This window comes from Aptenodytes patagonicus, chromosome 3 (assembly GCF_965638725.1).
Source record: "Aptenodytes patagonicus chromosome 3, bAptPat1.pri.cur, whole genome shotgun sequence".
Taxonomy (NCBI): domain Eukaryota; kingdom Metazoa; phylum Chordata; class Aves; order Sphenisciformes; family Spheniscidae; genus Aptenodytes; species Aptenodytes patagonicus.
In genome coordinates, this window is record NC_134951.1 from 130622068 (window position 1) to 130644194 (window position 22127).

The 22127-nt window shown below is 36.1% G+C and overlaps 1 protein-coding gene across 2 annotated transcripts in view; it reads left to right on the forward strand.

Moving 5' to 3' along the window:
* PSME4 (proteasome activator subunit 4) overlaps positions 1–21605 on the forward strand; it is a 70192-nt gene extending 48587 nt beyond the window's left edge. For both annotated transcript variants that reach the window (XM_076335214.1, XM_076335215.1), the window contains 20 exons: positions 170–379; positions 1097–1233; positions 1558–1611; positions 2434–2563; positions 3228–3309; positions 3853–4006; positions 4558–4627; positions 5383–5508; positions 5857–6009; positions 6789–6893; positions 7749–7840; positions 8234–8365; positions 9043–9251; positions 9546–9631; positions 10626–10754; positions 11831–11986; positions 16596–16758; positions 18074–18207; positions 19213–19351; positions 20006–21605. In XM_076335214.1, coding sequence (XP_076191329.1) covers positions 170–379; positions 1097–1233; positions 1558–1611; positions 2434–2563; positions 3228–3309; positions 3853–4006; positions 4558–4627; positions 5383–5508; positions 5857–6009; positions 6789–6893; positions 7749–7840; positions 8234–8365; positions 9043–9251; positions 9546–9631; positions 10626–10754; positions 11831–11986; positions 16596–16758; positions 18074–18207; positions 19213–19347 — 2457 coding nt within the window. In that variant the 3' untranslated portion in view covers positions 19348–19351; positions 20006–21605. The remainder of the gene's footprint in view (positions 1–169; positions 380–1096; positions 1234–1557; positions 1612–2433; positions 2564–3227; positions 3310–3852; positions 4007–4557; positions 4628–5382; positions 5509–5856; positions 6010–6788; positions 6894–7748; positions 7841–8233; positions 8366–9042; positions 9252–9545; positions 9632–10625; positions 10755–11830; positions 11987–16595; positions 16759–18073; positions 18208–19212; positions 19352–20005) is intronic.
* Positions 21606–22127: the final 522 nt, after the last annotated feature.

Here is a 22127-nt window from a genome sequence, read left to right on the forward strand (position 1 = left end):
GACAATGGGGCCGCATAGCTGAATGTTTATGGTACATTTTAATGTTTTGATAACATGAAGATTAATTTTTATTCTGCGTGCGTGCTTTTGTAGATAGACATCACGTGAACAATGCTTTAACGTTTATATATGCAATATAATGTTTTATATTGCATCTTTCATTTTGCAGGGTGCCTTATATTGTCTTCTTGGAAACCACAGTGGAGTGTGTTTGGCAAATCTTCACGATTGGGACTGTATTGCACAGACGTGGCCAGCCATTGTTTCTTCTGGGCTTAGTAAAGCTATGTCCTTGGAAAAACCATCCATAGTTAGACTCTTTGATGACCTAGCAGAAAAAATCCATAGGCAATATGAAACAATTGGATTGGATTTTGCAGTAAGTGACAGATTGCTTGGTGTTTATGTCTTGGATTTCGAGAGCACTTGATTACATAAATGCTTGAGGCTCATGTATGTTATTTGAGTTGGTGTTCTGATGTTGATCACATTCTGATTTCTGTTTACAGAGGAAGGTAGATGTGTATTTTTGAGACTGAAGTAATAGAGCTTCCTGTAATACTATTGGAATTTGTAACTTTTTGTTAACCTCTAAGGAAGCCTGTTAACAGCAAGAAAGTTTAAGTTGCCTTTCAGTGTTAGTATGGGTCATGCTGATCAGGTGTGACGGTGTGTGTTGGTAGGACAGTGTCATCAAATTAACATTGTCAGTATTTGTAGTGTTGTCCCACTGTGCTGACACACAGCACTCATTACACAACTGCCTTTTGCTTAATCAGTGGGATAAATGGCATGGTACTTATTTTAAAGAATGAATGCCAATTAATAAAAATCTTTTGTAGACAATTCTTATGCTTTCATGAAGTATTAAAGTTTGTCTTTACGTTTATCTTAAAATAGAATAAAACATTTACTTGGAAAAATATTTCTATTGTGTGAACACAAAAGTTGTCTTCCCTATTTCTTCACGGACTTGTCTACGTGGGCAGGAAACTCATATGATTCTGAACTCTCCTTATTTAAAACTAGAAACAAACAAACATAAAAACTTGCAAGTTGCTGCTAAGTCCTAAATCTTTGCATTCTCTGTCAATAGGTTCCGGAGAAATGTGTTGAGATAGCTGTTATGCTGCAAAAATCAGAACATCCAAGTTCAAACTTCACAGGTCTTCGTTCAGAAGAAATTCAATTAGGAATTCAGCGACAGAAAGAAAAGAATGCTGAGGCTCTGCGGTAAGTTAAACTTCCCTTAACACCAGCTTGCACTGCCTGATATTTACTGTACATTAAATGTAATAATCCAAAATGGCTAAACTAAATCTTAAGCTTGACAAATTCAGAATGTTCAAGGACTGTTGTGGTGTGTCTTCTCTCCTGACTTGGCAGCCTCTTTCCTCTGCACTCATATTCCCTTCCTTCTTCCTCCTCTTCTGTGTCCTCCCAGTTTGTGCTGCACTTACTGCATTGCCTTCACCCACCTTTTGTTGAGGAACTTTTATTCTGTTTTTAAATGGTTCTCAGTAGCGTCTTGTTGATGATTCCCTCTTTTTCCATCAGAAACTATGAAAATTTGGTCAACATGCTGCTGGACTGTGTGGAACAAAGAAATCTGTAAGTCTCCCTTTCTGTGCATGAGAATTTTTTTGGGGGTGGATTGGAGGTGGCTACATGAATAAATATCAATTGCATGAAGAAGTGCAGTTAGCATGACCAGAATTGAGTAATATTTTTTTCACCCTCGAGTTAGTTGTCCAAAAGCAGTTTGTCAGTAGCAGTCTTGCATAAAGTGGATTGTGGTGAGCTGCTTGGAGAGTTCTTGCAGAGGTATCTGCAAGAATTGAATTTCTGGAGGTCCTCCTGCGTTTGCGTATGGATTCTGCTTGCCCAAACACAAAGATAAAGGCCAATATAGGGGATCCTTGCATTACTGTCTCCTAGGTGAAGATGGGAATGAGTCTTGAATTTATTTTCATTGGGAGCTTGATTTATTAATATAAGGTATCATCATGTCTTGGAGTTTAGCTTTGTCACTAATTAGTTTGACCTGTTAATTTTTTTTAATATTTGTTTGTTGTGGGGGAAAAAAGCTCTGGTTCTGTTTGCGTAATACTGACATCCAAATAGATTTTAATTGGTAGAATATTATTTGTGTTTAAGAACTTTAAAAGAATACCCCTATAGGTCTGTATTTTACATTGAAATGCTCAGATCAAAAAGACACCATTAACTGAATATGTTTGATCGCACTTGTGTGTTTCCAGAATGTTGGAGGTCTCCCTAAATGACAGTTAAGCTCGTTGACTGTAGCGGTGGCATAGAACATTAGTTAGTCCAAACATATTTACATAATCCATATAATCATTTCTCTGCAAAAGCAGTACATGCAACTCTGCTATTTATTGTCTGGTTTGAATATTTACTTTATTTTTTTAGACCCTGGAAGTTCGAGCACATCAGTATTGGTTTTCTGTCTCTGCTCCTGAGGGATGATAGGATACTGCCTGTCCGTGCCATAAAATTTTTTGTGCAGTGTCTCAACCATGATGCCATTGTAGTTCGTAAGGTAAAAACAACATAATTATATCTTTTTGTTTTGCAGCTCATTAGATTTTTAGATCAGATGTTTGTGTTGTCTTGCTGTGATAAAGGCACAAAAATTGGGGTGTATGTCCCTCCTCACTCTTCCAGCCGTGCACGTGTACAAAAGTTCCTAATCCAAGAACTGATGACAGTCTTGGCAGTGCAGTAGCTGGGACATATGATGGAAAGTCTAAACTGTGAAAATGTGGAACGTACCTGTTCATTCTTTCTTACTTCAGAATTTTGCAGAGTTTCTTTTGCAGATGTCTATTTTTTCCATCTGCAGCTTATTACTTGAAGCCATCTATGTGTTTTATATTTGTACCTTTCATTCTGCTTGTCGCCTCAGTGAGGCTTGAAACCAGTGGACACCTCCTTTTTTTCCTGAAAATGATTAGTGGGGAGGCTTTTGTGAGCTATAAAGGTCACACTTAAGCCATGTCCTGTGTCCCCTGAAATGAGTGAGATTTACTTCTTTATGGAGGAAGTATCAGCCACTGGGGTGACAAAGTTCACTGTAATTTTCACTGGCTTTTTAGGACGCTGAGTAGCTAGCTTAAAATGTGTCTATAATGAGATGATGAGACACATCCTTCTGGAGGTAAGTGTGTGGAATGGATGCATTAATGCCCATTTCTTTCTTTTAGGTGGCCATCTCTGCTGTGGCTGGTATTCTTAAGCAGCTTAAGAGAACACACAAGAAAGTGCCCATCTGCCCTTACGAAATAAGTAGGTTTTATTCAATACAAGAAATGTCTTACTAACATTTATCCTAAAATTGTTTTAAAAGCATATTTTTCTGGTTAAATTAAACATAGAATCACAAGCTTTTCATTTCTTTCTGGTTGTTAATGTCCTAAGCAAACAAAATAGGTAATATAATCAGTCATTTTTCAGTTGGTTTTTTTTAAAACCAGTGTTATCCTTGCAAGTGTGTATTAAGCTATTCACTTATTTGAAGTGAGTTAAAACTTCAGAGATATGGTCATTCTCCTTTCAGAAAGCCTTGTAATTTGTGAGAATAGTTTGTATACCTCCTTTTAATTCTTTTTTTAATATTTTATAAATGTGCCATTTGATAAATTACTAAAGGAATCTTTTCTATTACTGTTAGTGTTACTTTTAATCTCCTAGGGCAAATCTCCGTACAGATTTGACTGGGGGGAGGGAGACATAAAAGCTCTTTAGAATCTTCTATTAAAAGTAATTCGTAACATTTGCTGGGACTGTTAATGAACAAGTTTGACAGAGTATAAATTCCTCTTTAACTAGGTGGAAACCCTAAGCCTTCCAGCATTCAGGCTGGTGACAGACCAGATAACCAGTGGCTGCACTATGACAGTCAGAGTTTACCAAAGACTAAGGAAGCCTGGGAGTCGTGTTGCTTTGTGGAGAAAACACACTGGGGATATTACACCTGGCCTCAGTGAGTATCATTAAGCATTAAGATAGAATTGTGAGAGTCGGCAGAAAAAATCCTGTGGGAAATTAAATAATGTTTGTTAGGTTAAATTGTATTTTTTTGTTTCAATTAAAAAAAATTAATTTCGTCCTTTGTGCCCCTTGCCTGTTTTACCACTGCTAGGTGGTTTGGAGGGGGGTGTTGGTGTTGTGTTTTTATTTATTTATTTTCTACCTGCTTCTCTTTGGGTTTTGTGGGTACTATAGGCACATATTTCATATGGCTATTTAACTGCTGGTTTTAAAATGAAGTATGCATGTTTGAAAATTACGTAGTTGCGAAATATGCAGAGTATTCTATCACTAATAATTCTGGATTGCTTGCTGTAGCAAAACCTTTATAATAACAGACTTAATTTTTTTGTTGTAAATTTTCTTTGAGGTTTTGCTCTTTTGGAGTTGATGATAAATCCTATTTAATATAGAGAATGTAGAAAATTATCGTAAGCTTTATTTTACTTTGAAACGTGTTACTGTATGGGTGTGGTGTTGTTTTTGTTTTTTTTTAATACTCAGGACTATGACAGTTTATGCTCCGGTTGAGCATCAACCAAAGCTTGGGCGAAGGAGAGATGAACTGACAGAGGTAAGGGTTTCAGCGTGTTTCAGTTTTGTGGTGTTTTTTTTTTTTAATACTACTTCTCCTTTCTTTTTTTAATATTGTTCACAGATTACTGTGGAGATAATGTGGAGATGAAATTCCCTTCTCTCTTTTAACCTAAGTATTGCTTGGCATTTAGAGAGTGCTTACACAAAATGTGCAGAAACAGATTTGTTTTGCTTGATTGCAAATGAAGATGGAGATTGAACTCAGCTACACAGTTTCATGGCTGTGTGTGGATATAATCATGTTTTTAACAAGCAATAAGTGATAACTATTCTGAAACCTAGATCCCCACAAGACATTTTTAATCATATTTTTCGACTTCATTTTCATATTTACTGTGTTAGCATACAAGAAGAAATTACTATTTTAATGTATTGCGGCTTCTCTGTCAGCGATCATGGAATAATTGTATTTATGAGCACTTCCTTGTTCCCTTTCAAATCTTTATCAGAGTTTAGAACAAGGTAATTAATGACAGTGGGAATGACTACTTTGTAGGGGTTGTGCTAGTGAAAGGAAAGGCAATCCACAGTCATTAATGAAAATAAAAATCAGGAGTCTTGCAAAACATCACCCAATATTCCCTATAAAATGAGGGGGGAAATGGATAACCCAGGCATGATTTTTGCCAAAAATAGAATTAAAATGAAAAACAGGACTTGGAAAGATTGGGGTATCACTGTGACAATCAAGCACCTCAAAGCTAATCCTTTTTTTTTTTTCTCCTGTTACAGGCAGAACAAATAATATATGATCACTTTTCTGATCCCAAGTTTGTTGAGCAGTTAATAAAATTTTTGTCTTTAGAAGACAGAAAAGGAAAAGACAAATTTAATCCTCGCAGATTCTGCCTCTTCAAGGTAACTAGAGTTCAATAACTAAATTGCTTCCATTTTGTAGATAATTATCAAAGCGTGGAAAAGCCACACGCTACTTGGCTTATACCCCACTGGTGCAAAATGTTGATTATTTAAAGGTATGCTGCTATGATTAAACCTATTAATCCTGTCTTCTGATTAACTACTTAGGGAAACATTCTTAGAGTAATAAAAATGTAGGACACTTGTATATAATTCTGTTACAAAAGCAAAGTAATTTCACTTTCTGCATATTCAAATCTCAAGCGCTTCATGATCTTATGTTCTTTTTACAAAGGCAATGGTTTAGATGGATAATTACTGAAGACACTTTCTCATCTTGTTTTACAGGGCCTTTTCAGAAACTTTGATGATGTCTTCTTGCCAGTTCTTCAGCCCCATTTAGAACAACTTGTGGCCGACTCCCATGAAAGCACCCAGAGATGTGTAGCTGAAATTATAGCTGGCTTAATAAGAGGTTCTAAACACTGGACATTTGAGAAGGTGCTGAAGTAGTATTTTTGAGTGATTCATGGAAGTTAAGGAATAAGTTTGAATTATTAAACAAATTAAACGTAGAAAGTTGAGGGCTTTTAATGTGTCACCTATGTCCAAGAAAGGACTGGAAAATGTTGCAACACTTAGTGCTTCATTGCCAAACTTTGAGCACAATTCATAGCTTGGTTTGGTGCCTATATAATACTAGGTGTTAGTAAAATGCTTCAAGATTAAAACTAAGAACAGTTTGCTGGTAAGGAGATAGCAAAGCTGACATGGTTTGTGATTTCCAATTGGAATAAGTGCTTATGTCCACCTTGGACTATTACATCTTTCTTTAGGGTAGTCCTAGCTGTCTAGATTATCTTTAAATTAATTTCTATGCTGAAAAATAATTCTGGGAGAATCAGTTCCTTAAAAAAAAAAAATTTTTTTAAATCTGGGGGAGGGGGGGGAAAGTCCTTGGGAGTGTACAAGACTGCTATCCTACCAAAATCAAAGTGTATGCAGTCTCTTGATACAATTGTACTTAAATCGCCATGAAAATGGTGCATACATAGTCCACAGTATTTCTAAACACCTTGTAAACAAAATTAAATTGATTCCTGAAATCTTACCTCTGATAGTATTTATTTCCTTTTATAAGTATCGTACTATAGCTGCTTCCAGAATCAGTATTGTTTTTCCATGATTTGAAAAGATGGAAGGATTTGGGTTCACAGAGGTTAGACAGCCATTTTGTCCTTAAATAGACAAATTTTGTCTCTTGCCTTTTTGCTGAGCAGGTGGAAAAACTTTGGAAGCTTCTCTGTCCATTGCTTCGAACAGCTTTATCCAACATTACAGTGGAAACATACAATGATTGGGGCACATGCATAGCAACCTCCTGTGTAAGTACCCCATTTTTAGTCTTGTAAAGCTATATCCAGATGGTCCAGTTTTACAGATAATATGCAAATAAGAGCTTTGTGAACAGAGGTATTTGGGTATATTCTATCAGCTAAAACTGAGAACTGTAAATACAGTATAAAAATAACATCCTTTTAAAATCTCATAGCTTTTCTGGAAATTCTGCTCTCTTCTGCCCTTTGCAGACAAATATAACATCTTAGAATGGAAATAAAGCATTAGTTTTCTTTTTAAGTATTTTAGAAGAGCTGTATAAGGTTATTGGGTGATGTTAATGTGTGTGCTCGCTATGTGTTCAATTTTTGTGGGAATTTTTGAACTCAAACTACACATTTATTCTTGCTTTAAAAGTGTGCAGCTTAGCATTATGCTGTGAAAGCTAAGTCTCAAGTTATCTTCTAACATGCAGTAAGATTTCTATACGCTGTGGGGGACTGGGAGTTGTGGTATCTGAGAAGCAGGGTAAATGATAGGCCACAAATATCTTGGATCAGTAATTCTTTGAAATCACTCAGCAAAATTCAGCCTGGTTTGTCAGCCAGAACCCTGGCAATTAATTAGCAAAATACAGACGTGATTATTCATATATGTCAAAAATGACACTAAAATTCCTTCTATTATCATTGTATTTACCAAATAACTAAAACTGCGTGTAGTTTCATTGGGGTTTTGTCCTATTGAGGTTCATTGTAAAAAGATATTTAACTTTGCACTTGCTTAATAGAATAAACTCAAAGGATGCAAAGAAAATATCTGTCAAAACTTTCCTTGTTTATGTGTTATTTACATTAAAAAAATCCCCAATTTGCTTATATCTGATACCCATTTATTTTCAGGAGAGCAGAGATCCTAGGAAACTGCACTGGTTGTTTGAATTGCTGTTGGAATCTCCATTGAGTGGTGAAGGAGGATCATTTGTAGATGCATGGTAAAATTAATTTTAACTGTTTTATTGTGGCTGAATAAAGAAGGAAATAAAGCATGGATAAAATGTATTGAGAGCATATTGTGCCAGCTGGCTTGTAGAAGCAGGGAACAAAAGCGCTCCTTTCCAATTAGCTTCCCCCACACAATGGCAGTTTCTTCATTATTATTTTTTTAATGTAATTAAATCTAGTTAACAGAATGTGAAGGTTTGGAACTGGCATAGCAGCAGTACTGTTGTTTCATTCTGTAATTTTTACCCATCTTTGCATGCAATTCACACAAAGACACTTTTATGCATTGACACACACAAAACATTCCAAAACAAGGCTTGGAGGGGACTGGGGAAAGGAGGAACAATTTTGTATGACTAAAGATAAACTGTTCTGATTCCTAGCCGACTTTATGTACTGCAAGGTGGCCTTGCACAGCAAGAATGGAGAGTACCGGAGCTGCTGCATAGACTGCTGAAGTACTTGGAACCTAAACTCACACAGGTTTACAAAAATGTCCGAGAGAGAATAGGAAGGTCAGTGTTCTCTTCTGCAGTTCTTGCTGTTTTTTTTTTTCTTTTTGTTTTATTTGGGAAATCGAGTATCTAAATAATTACACTGAAGTGGTGACTGCTTATCTCTGTGCGTTAGTATTGGTCATAGAAATTAGATAAATTATTGTTAACAGACTTGCTTCAGAAACTTCAGATGACTTCTCTATTTTTGTCTTTTATTGTATATGGCCTATTATGTTTATGTATGATATCTCTAAAGCTCTTAAAAAAAAAAAAAAAAAAAAAGCCCCAACAAACAACTCCCCCCGCGTGCCCCACCTGATCAAAACCTGCCACAAAACCAAAAAATGCACCACCACCCCCCAAATTTACTGTGTCTAAGCCTTAATAAGTCATAAATACACAGGGAATCCTTTAGAGAGCGTTTTAGTGACTTAAAAACTAGTTGTAGATCTGTTCGGAGGAGAGGGGAGTTGTAACTTAGTTATTGTCTAACCCTGCTTGATTCAAGTATCTACAAAGAGGGTGTTTGAAAAACATTTGTTTTTAAATAACTTTGAAGTGAAGATAAGAGGAAATTTTCTATAAGTATTAAACTTCAAAGTTCAAGAAATTGATCTCAGATTGCTTTTAGCTATGTTCTCTAAACAGTAGTCATGCTAACTGTATGTTCTTGCTTTCTTTGTTTGCTTTTTTAGTGTTTTGACCTACATATTCATGATAGATGTTTCCTTGCCAAATACCGCTGCAACTAAATCTCCTCGTGTCCATGAATTTACTACCCGGATACTTGAAAATCTTAAACCCCTTATGGAAGCAGATGAAGAAATTCAGAATCATGTTATGGAAGAGAATGGAGTTGGTGAACAAGATGAGCGAACTCAGGGCATTAAACTCTTGAAAACTAGTGAGTTACTTAATGAGGTTCAGAAATGGGGGGTGTTTTAGGACGTGATGACTGATGTCTGCAAATCATACAGTTGCAGTACACAATTTCACCTCTTGGATCTGTGCTGCAACAACCCTGTTGTTTCAGGGTTGAGTTTTATAAAGTCACCTTTACAGGGTCAAACTACCAGTATAGGTCCACTCTAACGTGTGAAAATCTCCCAGGCGAGCCATGCAATAAATTTGATCTGTTTTGAGGTTATTACTATTTTTTATCTTCTTAATCAGTGATCATTTTTCTTTATAAAAACAGTTCTGAAGTGGTTGATGGCAAGTGCAGGACGGTCCTTCTCTACAGCTGTCACAGAGCAACTTCAGCTTTTACCCTTATTTTTCAAGGTATATGTTTTAATTGCTGCTTTATTAGTCATGTTTGGTTAAAAAGGGCTCCTATATATAAAGCACAGGTATAAGGGACTTTCTACATAAAAAGAAAACCAGTAGTGGTAATAAAAAACCATGGATACCAAGGAGGCCCAAATGTCTTTTTTATGCTTATGTATGTTTACAGCTGGTAATCTAGCCTGTTAAATGGTTTCCTGACAATAATGACTTGTAGGTGAATGCCCTGTACATGTGTAATTTGGGGGGGAAGAAGTGTCTCATTCATGGGGGAAAAAAATGTTTAATTCATGAATGAGTGTATGTTGTTTCTGTTCTGATACTTATCTTTAGTTGTTTTCTTTTGTTCCGTGATTATACAATTCTTTCTAAATGGTGGTACTTCTCTTGTTTTTCCTGGCACCTCTAATCCTTGTATTCTTTTATGAAGCTGGGTCATTCAGTGCTACATATCTGAAATAATACGTATTTGCATGCTCCAAAGCATGTGTCTTACTTTATATAAACATCAGTCAATTATCCAACAATAATGTATGTGACCACAAAATAAAGGTTTACTTATGTGAAAGTGAACTTGAAATACTGATAAAGCTTTCCCTCCGTTTTGGAGCTCCATCTAAAATATTAAATTAATTGGATTTGATACCAAAAGAATTGCAATGGGGAACCAAAGTCTTAACAGCACCCGTTTAATCCTTCTTAAGAGCTTCAGACTAGCCATACTGTTTAGGTAAGTAATATATGGTGCAAGGAAAAAGGATTTCATGATTCCATTCACTTTTTTCCACAGCTTATTGCTGAGAATATTTTAACATTATATTGATTGATTTTCCTAGTTAACTTAATCTTTCAGCATTATATTGATTGTATTTTTCCTAGATAACTTTCCTTTCATGAGATTAAACTAGAAAGCTTCAGGATTTTGCTGTTAGCAATGCTTATTTAATAACACTAGCCTTCCCCCCCCCCCCCCTCTGATCTTGTTCTATAGATTGCACCGGTAGAAAATGACAATAGCTATGATGAGCTCAAAAGAGATGCTAAGATGTGTTTGTCGTTAATGTCTCAGGGTTTGCTGTATCCTCAGCAAGTGCCTTTGGTACTTCAGGTGCTAAAACAAGTGAGTATGGTCTAAATAGCTTAAAGCTTCTTGTTACCTGATGCACTCTGTGGGGTTTTTTGGTTTTTTGGGTTTTTTTTTAAGTTTATACAATAGTTGTGATTTGAAGAGAATCAAATACTTGATTCTCTTAGAGGTGAAAGGAAAGAGTTTATTAGAGGTGTTTTAAAACATTCTTAGAAACAGTAAATGTATTTTGTTTTGTTTCCTACTTCCAAACATTTAAACAACTTGTTTCTTGATAAGAAATCGAACAGTATTTTAATAAATTAAAATTTAGTTCAGTAGTAGATCAGTTTAAGTCAAACACGTCTCCTCATGAGCATAACAATTCAAAATCCAGTTTCAAAATGAGTTGTCTCATAAAGAGCTGCCCTTGAATCTCTGCCTCTTTATAGTTTTACAGTATACTTATCAATTGCTACGGCTTTCTGAAAAACAACACCAATGAAAAATGTGCTCTTGAATTAAATGGTTCATTCTGTATATAGTTTGTCATGCAAGAAATGCATTTTTTTTTTCTCTAGTCATTCAAGACTGATCTACAGTAGTAAAATTACCTATTGCTAAATGTTGGTGTAAGCTGTACACACAGCCAAAATAGTAACTGCAGTGTTACAAGCCAGGCTGCACCCATGCCTGATGCTTTCAGTAATTTGGATTTCCATAAGCATGTGGAGATAAACGTAAAGGAACTTGAAAAAACTTTGCTTTCCAAATTCACTGTATAGAATACACTGAAGCAGAATGGAATTTCTGGTTTATTTATATCTGCGTTATGACTGATGTCGGAAATTAATCAAAGGGAGAAACTTGCCTACGTTGTCTTTTACAATATTAGGTATCTGTTAAATAACAGTATGCTTTGGAAGTTAAGCCTGTAATAAATTATTATTGAAATAGTAATTGTGTGCTTTGGAAACTGAAGAGTGTATGAAACAAAAATATCTGAATAAGGGAACTTATTTGCAACTGTCCCCAAAAGCTTTTTCTTAAATATCGATAGCTTTACGTCAGGTAGCTGCTTTCCTGCACGTTCTTCCTTTCTCGTAGTTACTATTTATTTTTACTTGTAGACAGCAAGAAGCAATTCTTGGCATGCTAGGTATACCATATTAACCTACCTCCAGACCATGGTGTTCTACAATCTCTTTATCTTTCTCAACAATGAAGAAGCAGTCAATGACATTAGATGGCTGGTCATAAAACTCCTGGAAGATGAACAGCTTGAGGCAAGTAATACCTTTTCTGAAATGCTTTGTTTCACATGACTGGTTTCTTGCCCTTGTCAAGTTTTATGAAAAAGCTACCGGGTGTAAACTAATACAGCAAGTATTTCTAGCATAGCATTCTTCCCATTTTGAAAATATAACTAGCTTTATAGGATTTCTTTCTTTCAAATTCCAAATTTTTTCTTTTAATATTCCATTCCAGGAAAACAGCTGTTTAGAAAATACTTCATTAGTGATTTTTAAAAGTTCCATTGTTCCTACTTTTTCAACAGAATGGAACATTGCTTTGTTTCATTCTTGGTTTAAGTACAGCTGAAATAGGGATGTTATCATTTTACTATAAATATTAGCATGGATGTTGGTAGAAAATTCAACTTCCAACAAGGTAAAATGCCTTCCTATGTGAAAACTGTATAAAACCACTATTTATTACTCTATAGGTCTGTTTCCAATTTAATCATATCAGCTTATTAATGACAAAAATACTTTTTTTAATACATCCAGCTCACTAAGGAAGTATTTCTTTAGTTATAAGTAGATTTTCCTTAGTTTTATGGAAGATATATGCATAATAGGACAGAATTTGTCTAGCAGATGCTGTTACTGATGGTGTTACATGATTCAATAATAGTTTGTAAGCTTGTCAGTCTGACAAGTTTTTGTATGTCTCTTGAGCTAGTGATACTTCAGTTTATACAAATGGAAGGAGATAAAATCCAGCATCTTGGCTGTGGTACATGCATACTGTTGAAGATCCGTGTATGAATGCACAGTACGCTCTTAGAAGTGCTATCAGGATCATAAGCTTGTTCTCGGGGCACGGGGGGAAGTGCCTGATGTGAATCATTGAGTCTTGTTTGTCAGGCATCCAAAAGCTGGGGGAAAATCACGAAAGTATTTTATTCTGTATCACTAGGCTTGTATTAAATGATGTGAATTTAAGTATGTTTGATCATGTTCAAGCACAGTGAAGAATCTCCACAGTGTTAACCTCCAGTGTGTTCCATTTACCGTGCACCATCATTTTTGCTGTTTTGTGTGCTGTTGGCAAATGTCAGTGAAATCCTTCTTTTGGGTGCTTGGGTGGTTTTTTTCTTTCTAAAGAAAGAGAAGATTCTGAAGTGTGATACTCTTCTGCCAAAACAAAGATCCTGGTTTAGGTCTTCCTGAAGGTACATTTAAAACAGTAGTTATACCTGAGATATGAAGCTTGCTTTTGTAAACAGTTGAATTGGAAACAATTTGAATATACAAATTAAAATTTCTGGCTTAAAAGACTTGACATTACAATTTCTACAAGTGCATGTAATACTGAAAGAACAGCATGTAGACTACTTGCCCAACCATGCCAGTTTCAGTCTTCAGATGAGCTCTCATGTCTTTCATGTCACTATTTGCTATAGTGAGCTAGAAAGCAGAAGCTGGCAATCCAAGATAAGTTGTTTCCCACACCAGTCAGAACCCTTACCTCATAATCTCATGTCATTTCGAAAAATACCTTTTATTCACTTCAATACAATTTATCTAGTTATTTTAAATGTACAAAAATTATTCTTCTGCACTACAGAGATGCAAATCAAAAAAGCTTATCTATGTTCATAACCACTTACGATCATGCTGTTACCATGGAAGCTTTCACTTTTCTTTGAAAAGTAATCTTGTTCGTTCTTAATAATTGGCAAGATGCAGTACCTTGCAGAGTAATTCCTATGTATTTTTTTAATGCTGGATTTGTAAGATGAGTGTGCTTTCAATAAAATCCCTAGCTATAACTAGTATTTTGTGTCTTTACCCTGTGGAACCGACAGTTTGGATCTTGAATTTAAAGATACTTTTTTTTTTTTTGCTTATTTTGATACAAAGGTGCCAGACCAAATGATCCTGCTCATCTTGTTCTTTGCTTTAATATACAGTGTACGCTTCTAATATTGCTAGAATTCTTAAACCTCCTGGTGATTTCATACTTTTTCATAAAATCATTGCAACAAACCTTGGCAAAGGACAATGTCAGATGACCACACTAAATGTCAAATAGCAATGTGACTGCAATACAAAGTGAACGTGGGTCATAGGACAGTCTGTCTTCTATCGAACGCAAATTTCATGCATCCAACTTTAAGCATAGGTCTCTAGGATTGAAGAATGCTGTACTTAAATGGTATTGCGTGAAATCTTCTTTCTGAAAGTCAGAGGAGTCATGGAGCTGATGGAGTACTATGAATGTAAGAGCTAATGTGACCCTGCAGCTGATAAAGTTGAAAAAGTAATGATGCCTCTGTGTACAGTAGTATAACCACCATTGAATATCACCGTCTAATTTTCATGTCATATAGGCAGTTGGAGAGAGCTGCAGGAATGATTTGAGTTTGGGAAAGCATGTTTTGCACTAAGTAATTCTATTTACTCAGTCAGAAGTAGAGGAAAAGTGAAAATGACTGTACTCAACTTGGAGTTACGGTTAAAGTGATAGCCTAGTTAATCTGAAAGCATCTTTCTTCCAGTTTCCTCAGTCATAATTTGATCTAGGAAGCTATCTGGGTAGGTGCTTCATATGTTTATGATTTTTAAAACAGTGTACTGAATACATAGCACTCATGGCTTGATAAACATCTTTCATATTATGCTGCAATATTATGGTAATGGGAATATTTTGTCTCTGTGTAAGTAGCCCCTTGCAAGTACTGCACTTAGGTTTTATTGTGCTGTTGAGTGTTTTTGTTCTGATATTGTTACAGTTTTGTAGACCTTGGTCAGTCAATTCTGACCAAAAAAACCCAACCCAAACCATACTTGATTGGAAGAGTATTCCTCTGCTACTCCTCTGCAGTTTTTATATTCTGTAAGTCATCATGTGAATATGATGATCTGTAAATTATTTAGTGTCAGATATTGTGATGAATGATTAGCTTGTTAATGTGTGATTTTAAAGGCTTTGCTTCTAGGTGCTCTTTGCAGCAAAATGTTCCTTTTAGTTAGATTATTAATTTAGAAATGAAAGTGGTTTTAATACAGCAAATAGTGATGTAAATGAGTACCGTTCACTTGGGAGCTTGCTCACTTTACAGCCAAGCTTCTTTCTATTCTGAGTCTTGCATTTGCACATCATGTTTCATTTAATAGCTTAGTTCTTAGGAGACTCACAAATTGCTGATAAACAATACTGGCAGGCTTTCACTTCGTACTTCTTTATGCTGTTAACAAAGTAGATCACGTTTGAATAATATGTTGTAGAAACTTAAATGAAATGAAGTGAACTCTCAAGAGCTTATTGTTAACTTACTATGTTTAATTATTGCAGTACTTGCAGCTATACTTATTGCTTTGTGGAGGTTCAGAACATTATGTTCAAGGATGTAATTTATTATAATCTGCTGCATTGGATTCAGAGCGTTGGTAGGTGTTTGTACTCCAGATAGACAAATGTTCTGTTTACAGTTACATGTAACAGTATGTACTTACCAAAAAATCTGGCGACTGCTGTCAGCATTTCAGCAAGTTGATTTGGTTTTCAAGTTTGTAAATGTTGGGAGGTTTTTTGTCAGCCTGCAATTATTGAAAGTGGAATTGAGTTTGGGAGGGAGTCCAGTTTAAATATGGTCTTATAGTTCTATAACTTTATGGTTTGGGAAGATTTGAGTAGTTGAGACAAATTAGTAAAATTGATTGGTTATACTTGCTTTTAAAAGCAAGTGATTGAGTCTCTACTTGTGGTCCACCAACAATATGTTGTGGCTGTTCTAAAAGGAATGGAAAAGGAGATCTGTGTTTTGAATGGTTTGGTCATTAGGTGAAAACTTAGTTTAGTCTTGTTCTTTTGGGTTTCTGTGTTACCAAAGAGAAGAATATTTTCCAACCTGGAATTCTGCTTTTTATTCATGTGGTAAAAACAACTGGTACTCAGGACAACAGAGTAAATAATGCTGGAGCATTGTAGAACTGAATTGTTGACCATAAACCACTGAAGTTAGTTGTCATTGCTTATTAATCCAGCATCTGTTGTGTATCTCAAAGAATTCTTGTGCTATGGGTAGAACAGAGTCAGCTTTGTCTCATGAACACGCCTTCTACCTTCTCTTGGAAAGGCTCTTCTGCCTTTGTCAATTCTAATGTCTCCACGTACATTTGAAGGGGAAAACTAAATGCTTTTGAATAAAGTATACTTTTTTTTGCTTGGTAAAACTAATGTTAATACAGAGATTATTACAAATTCTGTAAAGCAGATTGATTATTTGGGGTGGGGCATCTTGTTCTCATTCAAAGTCTGTTTCTAAACTTTCTAAAGCTAATCTAGTCTGATATATGTGTCTTGACAACAGAGTTTAATTACATTATTTGCTCGAGTAGTAGGTCACTTTATGACAAATTATGTGAAGGTAGTTCTATATTACAATAGAACTATGTTTATTAATTTGTAAAGAGCCATCCAGTAAACTAGTAGTAGTTTATGATCCGTGACATAACGGGATGAAATTTTAAAGACTTTCCTTGGGCAGAGTTTGGTAATCTGGCCTAGCTGGATGTGCTTAAAAGGATAGTAATAGCACAAATACCTCCTTCTTGCTGTGCATGTGTGCTTAGTAATTGTGGTATGTATTACCTCTGCTCATAGGTGAGAGAGATGGCTGCTACCACACTAAGCGGTCTGCTACAGTGCAATTTTCTCACTATGGATGGTCCCATGCAGACCCATTTTGAGCAGCTGTGCAAGATGAGGTTACCGAAAAAACGAAAGCGTGACCTGGGCTCAGTAGTGGATACAATTCCTTCTGGTGGTAAGAAAATTCAGAGACTAAAACAATGCTTGTCAATAGCAGGTTAGGAAGAAATAAATATTTTGTGCTACACTTAAATGCTTATTCTGCAAGCACTCCAGATGGAATAGGATTTGTCCTATGGTTAAGCAGTATTTAGAAAATTAACATATACCCAGAGGAACATAAGGCCTGTTGCCCATGCAAATGTTTTTCCTTGCGAAGCATTAATAAACCATAATGGCAAATCACTTGTCCTTATGTACTATATTGTCTATTTCTGCGTAGGTAGTGCAGACCCTAATCCTTGTAAAGTGCTTCGAGAATTTGATTTACAGCATAAACGATGAATAAGAATACACTACTACCAAAAAAAGAAAATAATGGGGTTTTATGATGTATTCCTACGTTAATTCTGGAAAAGTAATAGATTAGTTTAACACTGAAGAGATTTCTTTATTTCCTGTGCACAGTTCACATAGTTAAGAATGCAGATGAAGAGGGATAGCTATTTCCTCAGTAAATAAACTTCCTTAGCTGCCACAATGCAATTTCACCCCTTATCCCCCTTACCTTCTATTTGTTAGCAGTGTGGGTTTTTATTAAAAAAAAAAAAAAACAACACCCCACAGCCCCCCAAAAAACCACACACACACAGAGAACAAAAAAACCCCTTAGTTAACCTTAGTTAGGAGCTTTGGCTTCTGACCAAACACTTAGTGCATCTGAGCCACGTTCATTTGACCCAGAAGGACTGGGTTTCCATATTGTCAAACAGTTCCAGTATTTGAGAAAACATTCTGAACGCAGAAGTAGGAACAGTGGTGATGTAGTTCATGAGCTATTTACTGAGGAGAGAGAGAGATTCTTTGAGAGAAGGAAGCTCTTTTGAAATGTTTATAAAGTATGCAGCAGTTGCAGATTAATTTTTTTACGCATTCTTCCATTAGACATAAGATAAAATCATAGAATGAATCTATGACTCTGTAAGAAAGCAGAAGCAATTTGGAGATCCATACACTTGTGTGAATTTATTTGACTATACAGTCTGTAGAACTACCTGGTTTTCTGTAGAAGCTAAAGATCTTTCTACTGCGGCAGGGTTGGTTGTTTTTTCTAAATTTGGGGTCAAAATTCACTCAGTATTAGTATCAGTATGTTGTTCTAATTAGATCACCTCTGTTTAATATATAGGCTCTCTTCAGTCATTCCCATCAGTTAAAAATACCCTTATTTTCACTGATAACCAGTTTTAAGTGTGGCTGTGTCATTGAGGAATGTCTTAGACAAGATAGTTGCGCCTTGCCAAATGTAAATTAATATCCTGCAATTGCAGACTTGGTTAAACGCCATGCTGGTGTACTTGGACTTAGCGCGTGTATTTTGTCAAGTCCGTATGATGTACCTACCTGGATGCCACAGCTCTTGATGGATCTCAGTGCCCATCTTAATGATCCTCAGCCTATTGAGGTAAAAATACTTGTATAATTTCTCTGTTCAACATAACATATCTAAAATACGCTTGACTCGTTCTTAATTCCCCTTTCCTAGAAAAAAATAGGAACCTATTAAGAAACTTAGTTTCTGCTGCTTTTTATTAAATGGTTCCAAATATGTTTGAAGTCATGGGCTGCTTTTAAGTATTTTTTTGTGGTAGTTCTGTTCTTGCTTTCAAATTTAAAGCATAAACTGAAAGCTGCAAGAACGACAACTATAGTGAGGAAATAGTCTTTTCTAATTAAAAATGTCACTTTTGTGCATGCCATTCTAGAAGACATTAACTGGAACCAAAAAAACACTGAAATTTTTAAAACAAGGTTTTATAAGCAGCCCTAGAAACAAGTTTTTAATGAAACAGTTACCATTAACTCTATTTTTTTTGCCCTGTCTATTCAACTTTGTTGACCTTTGCTGTTTTAACCAGAGTAGTGAGCTTATGGCTGAAGAAATCCTTAGATCTAACACACTCTGCTATGATGTGCTTTACTGAATCAAGAAACTGAACTGATTGGACTTTTGTTAATTTAATAATAATCTTAATTATTTTAATAACAGAAAATAGTTTTCCTCTGATTTGTTTCTTCTGTGCACCTTAAGTGATTCATCAACTCTTTCTCATGTTTTGAGACCCAAACCATTGGTTTGGAATAGCCAAGGAAAAGAAAGAGGGGGAAAAGCATTTCACTTATACTTTATAAGAATCTAGTAATTTTTTCAAACTCAAAATTGTAGGTCAAAGAATCCTTTTTATAAGACTGTTGGAGTTTGTGACAGTGGTCAAAAGACTAACCAGAACTGTAAAAATTAAAAGACTGGAGAACTGAAGGCTGAATTCCCCAGAGCCCTTCTAACCTTTCTAACTGCTCAAACACTTTGCTCTACTCAGCAGTTATTTTTGTTGTATTCAACGCTTGTTTTGTCATGGAGCTTAAATCCATAACTGATACAGATCAATACTGATTGTCTGCTATGCAGATGACTGTGAAAAAAACGCTGTCAAATTTCCGGAGGACCCATCACGACAACTGGCAGGAGCATAAACAGCAGTTCACAGATGACCAGCTACTAGTGCTTACTGACCTCTTGGTTTCGCCATGCTATTATGCATAGATAGGTAAGATTACTTGTTTTGACATAAATTCGCAGAAACGTCAGTCTTATGAAATCTACTTTAGCTCTCCAGTCTAGCATGGAGTAGGGAGGAATCCCTAAACCACAGGGAGAATTTAAGTCCCTTGCACCTCCAGTGGTCTGTTCAGGATCAGATTTATTTTGACTAAATATTGTCCACCTTTTTGTGTGTCCCTGTATTACACTAGTGTTTTGCGAAGACACTCACACTTGTTTTCTTGAATATTCATGTTCCTTTTCTCCATTTTTCTGCCAGTTGGCTGCCTTTTAAATGCCTGGCAGTTTCACTAAAGGCAAGGTACTTGCTGCTTTGTACTTCTGATGCGTCTGAGGACTTTAGCCTACCACCCAGTCCAGTATATCATCTACATCTCACGATGGGGAATGACTGCTGCCAAACTGTTTCCTCTTCCACATTATGACTTTGCTACCGGGTCTCTTCACGCAGGCATGTCCCCAAAGAGCGAATCCATTCCTGGAGTTTCTCTTTGTTACGCTACGAGATTCTGATCTCTATTGTATTGTGATGTTTTGTGACAGTATTCCAAGAGAAGTTTTATTTTATATTTTCATTTTGCTCTGTGGTAATAGCATGAGGCAGTAATCTTGTTTTGAATTCATTCTTCTTTCTTTTCAGGTTTCTCCTGGAAAAATGAGGATGTAGGAACCTTTCTGCGAAATAAACTCGAAGAAATTTATCATGTAGAAAACTTTGCGTTGGAAATCCTGATGCCTAATCAAAACCACTTTTAAATACAAACATAAAGACCTGGTTCTATTCAAAAAGAATTTCACCTCCCTGGGGAGCAGCTGTGGGAGCACCACAGTCTCCTAACTGCGCTCACAGAGCCCGATTGAGTTTACTGCAAGACCCTTGTCATTGGCCTGCACTACACATCAGTCTTGTTTCTGCTTGCTTGCACGCAGTGACTTACACTGCACACTTCTTATCCTCTTTTTCTGACCCTTCTTCCCAGCTGTTTCCGACATCAAAGATATGCAGAACCAGAGAGTGCTGCAAACCGGAATATTGTCAGTGAAGCTCTCCAATTCTGTTGATGCAACTTCTTACCTAGTCAGCATACAATACCAGGAACCTATCTTTCTCAGAGTTTATTTTTCACTACTTGGATTTGAGTGCCCATCAGGTGACGGGCTCTGTATCATTCAGTCCACCTCAGGGCAGGATTGCCTTTTTGTATCTTCCTTGTCAAAATGTAAATAGCTGATCTTCTCTGTGCGGTATAGATGATGGCATGACAAAACGTGGGGAGTGAAAGCTCTTACTGCCTGGCCAGGTCTTCACAGATAGCTTGACCACGTGTGGAATAAAAATCTATGATTATCTGCATATTTTTAAGGGTGAAAGACTATGGGTGTTTCCACGTAATTAGAGCCCACAGATAGGAAATTATGGACTATCAAGTGATGGTTGAATTCACAGAATGAAATGTATGCACAGTGTGAAAAAGCACTGAATGGCTGACTATTTTTAACAGCATATTCTCATAAAGATCGTCACTGTTTGAGCAAGCGTACCTTGTTCGAAGATTGGGGAAGCTCTGTATTTTTTTTTGCCTGCAGCTTTGTTCAGAGACTGGTATCTACTGGCTATTTAACAACATGTTTAATATGTGTTACATAGTTGTAAAAGACTGTATAAATTGTAGAGGCATTGCATTGACAAAACATTGTACAGTTTGCAACCTTTTACATAACACCATTGTGAGATTAATTTGTAAAGATTCATACTTAGATGTTAATACGGTAGTAGTTCTGGCTTTTGTATCAAATCAAATGCCATTATTAGTTTTTTAAATTATTTTCTTTAACAGAATATCTCTTCCTGTCTGAAAGGCAGAGCTTTTGTTTTGGTTTTCTTGTATCTCATTGTTACTGTGTCTCATTCAGATTTTAATGCAGCACTTGTGGCCATCTCTAAATGCTGACATCACATATTCTGGTGTGATAAGTTCATAGAATGTGAGGTACATTGAAATAATTCATAAACTGGTGTGTGTTTCAACTTTCATGCAACCCTACAGGAGCACTGATACATTTCAAGTAATCTACCTGCCGAGTGTGTGACTCATTCCAAACTTCAAAGCACAGCAGTGTTCCTGGTGCAGTATTTAATGAGTGTCAGCACACAGATGTAACCACTGTATAGCGTAGTGCCAAAATTATTATTTCAATTGTGTATGTAGTTTAAGACCCAATAAATGGACTGTTTGTAACATCTGCATTTTTTTGTATTTCTAAAGTGGAAATTTCTTATTTTGAGACTATAACTTAAGGTTGTTTACTGTGCTTTTGAGCTTTCTGTATGAGGCATGTGTTTATTGTGGGATTTGGCAGTGAGTTAAGGCAACTTTTAAGGCTTAATTAAAGATCTAGTTCTAATGGTTGGGAAACTAGCTTTTATATTTGCGTAAAAATGTCTTGTGCCTGGCGAGGCTTGCCAAAAAACTTACTAACTTCTGAGAAGTACACTTAAAATTGGAGAAACTAGTTTGAAGTGGAAGGGTTTTTGCTGATAGAACTAAAAAATCTTCAAAAGTAATGGAAAGTATTTGCTGCAGAGGATCATCTTTGAAGTATGTGTTGGCAGATTAATTGATGGCGCAGATATTATATGTGCTGTTTTGCCTCTGCTAAGGGCAGCTAACTTATAGGATCCAGCTCTGCTGCTTTTTACTGTAGTTGGGAGTTTCTTTTCTTAGATATCTATAGTCAAAGTGTAGCTGGAATTGGTTGCG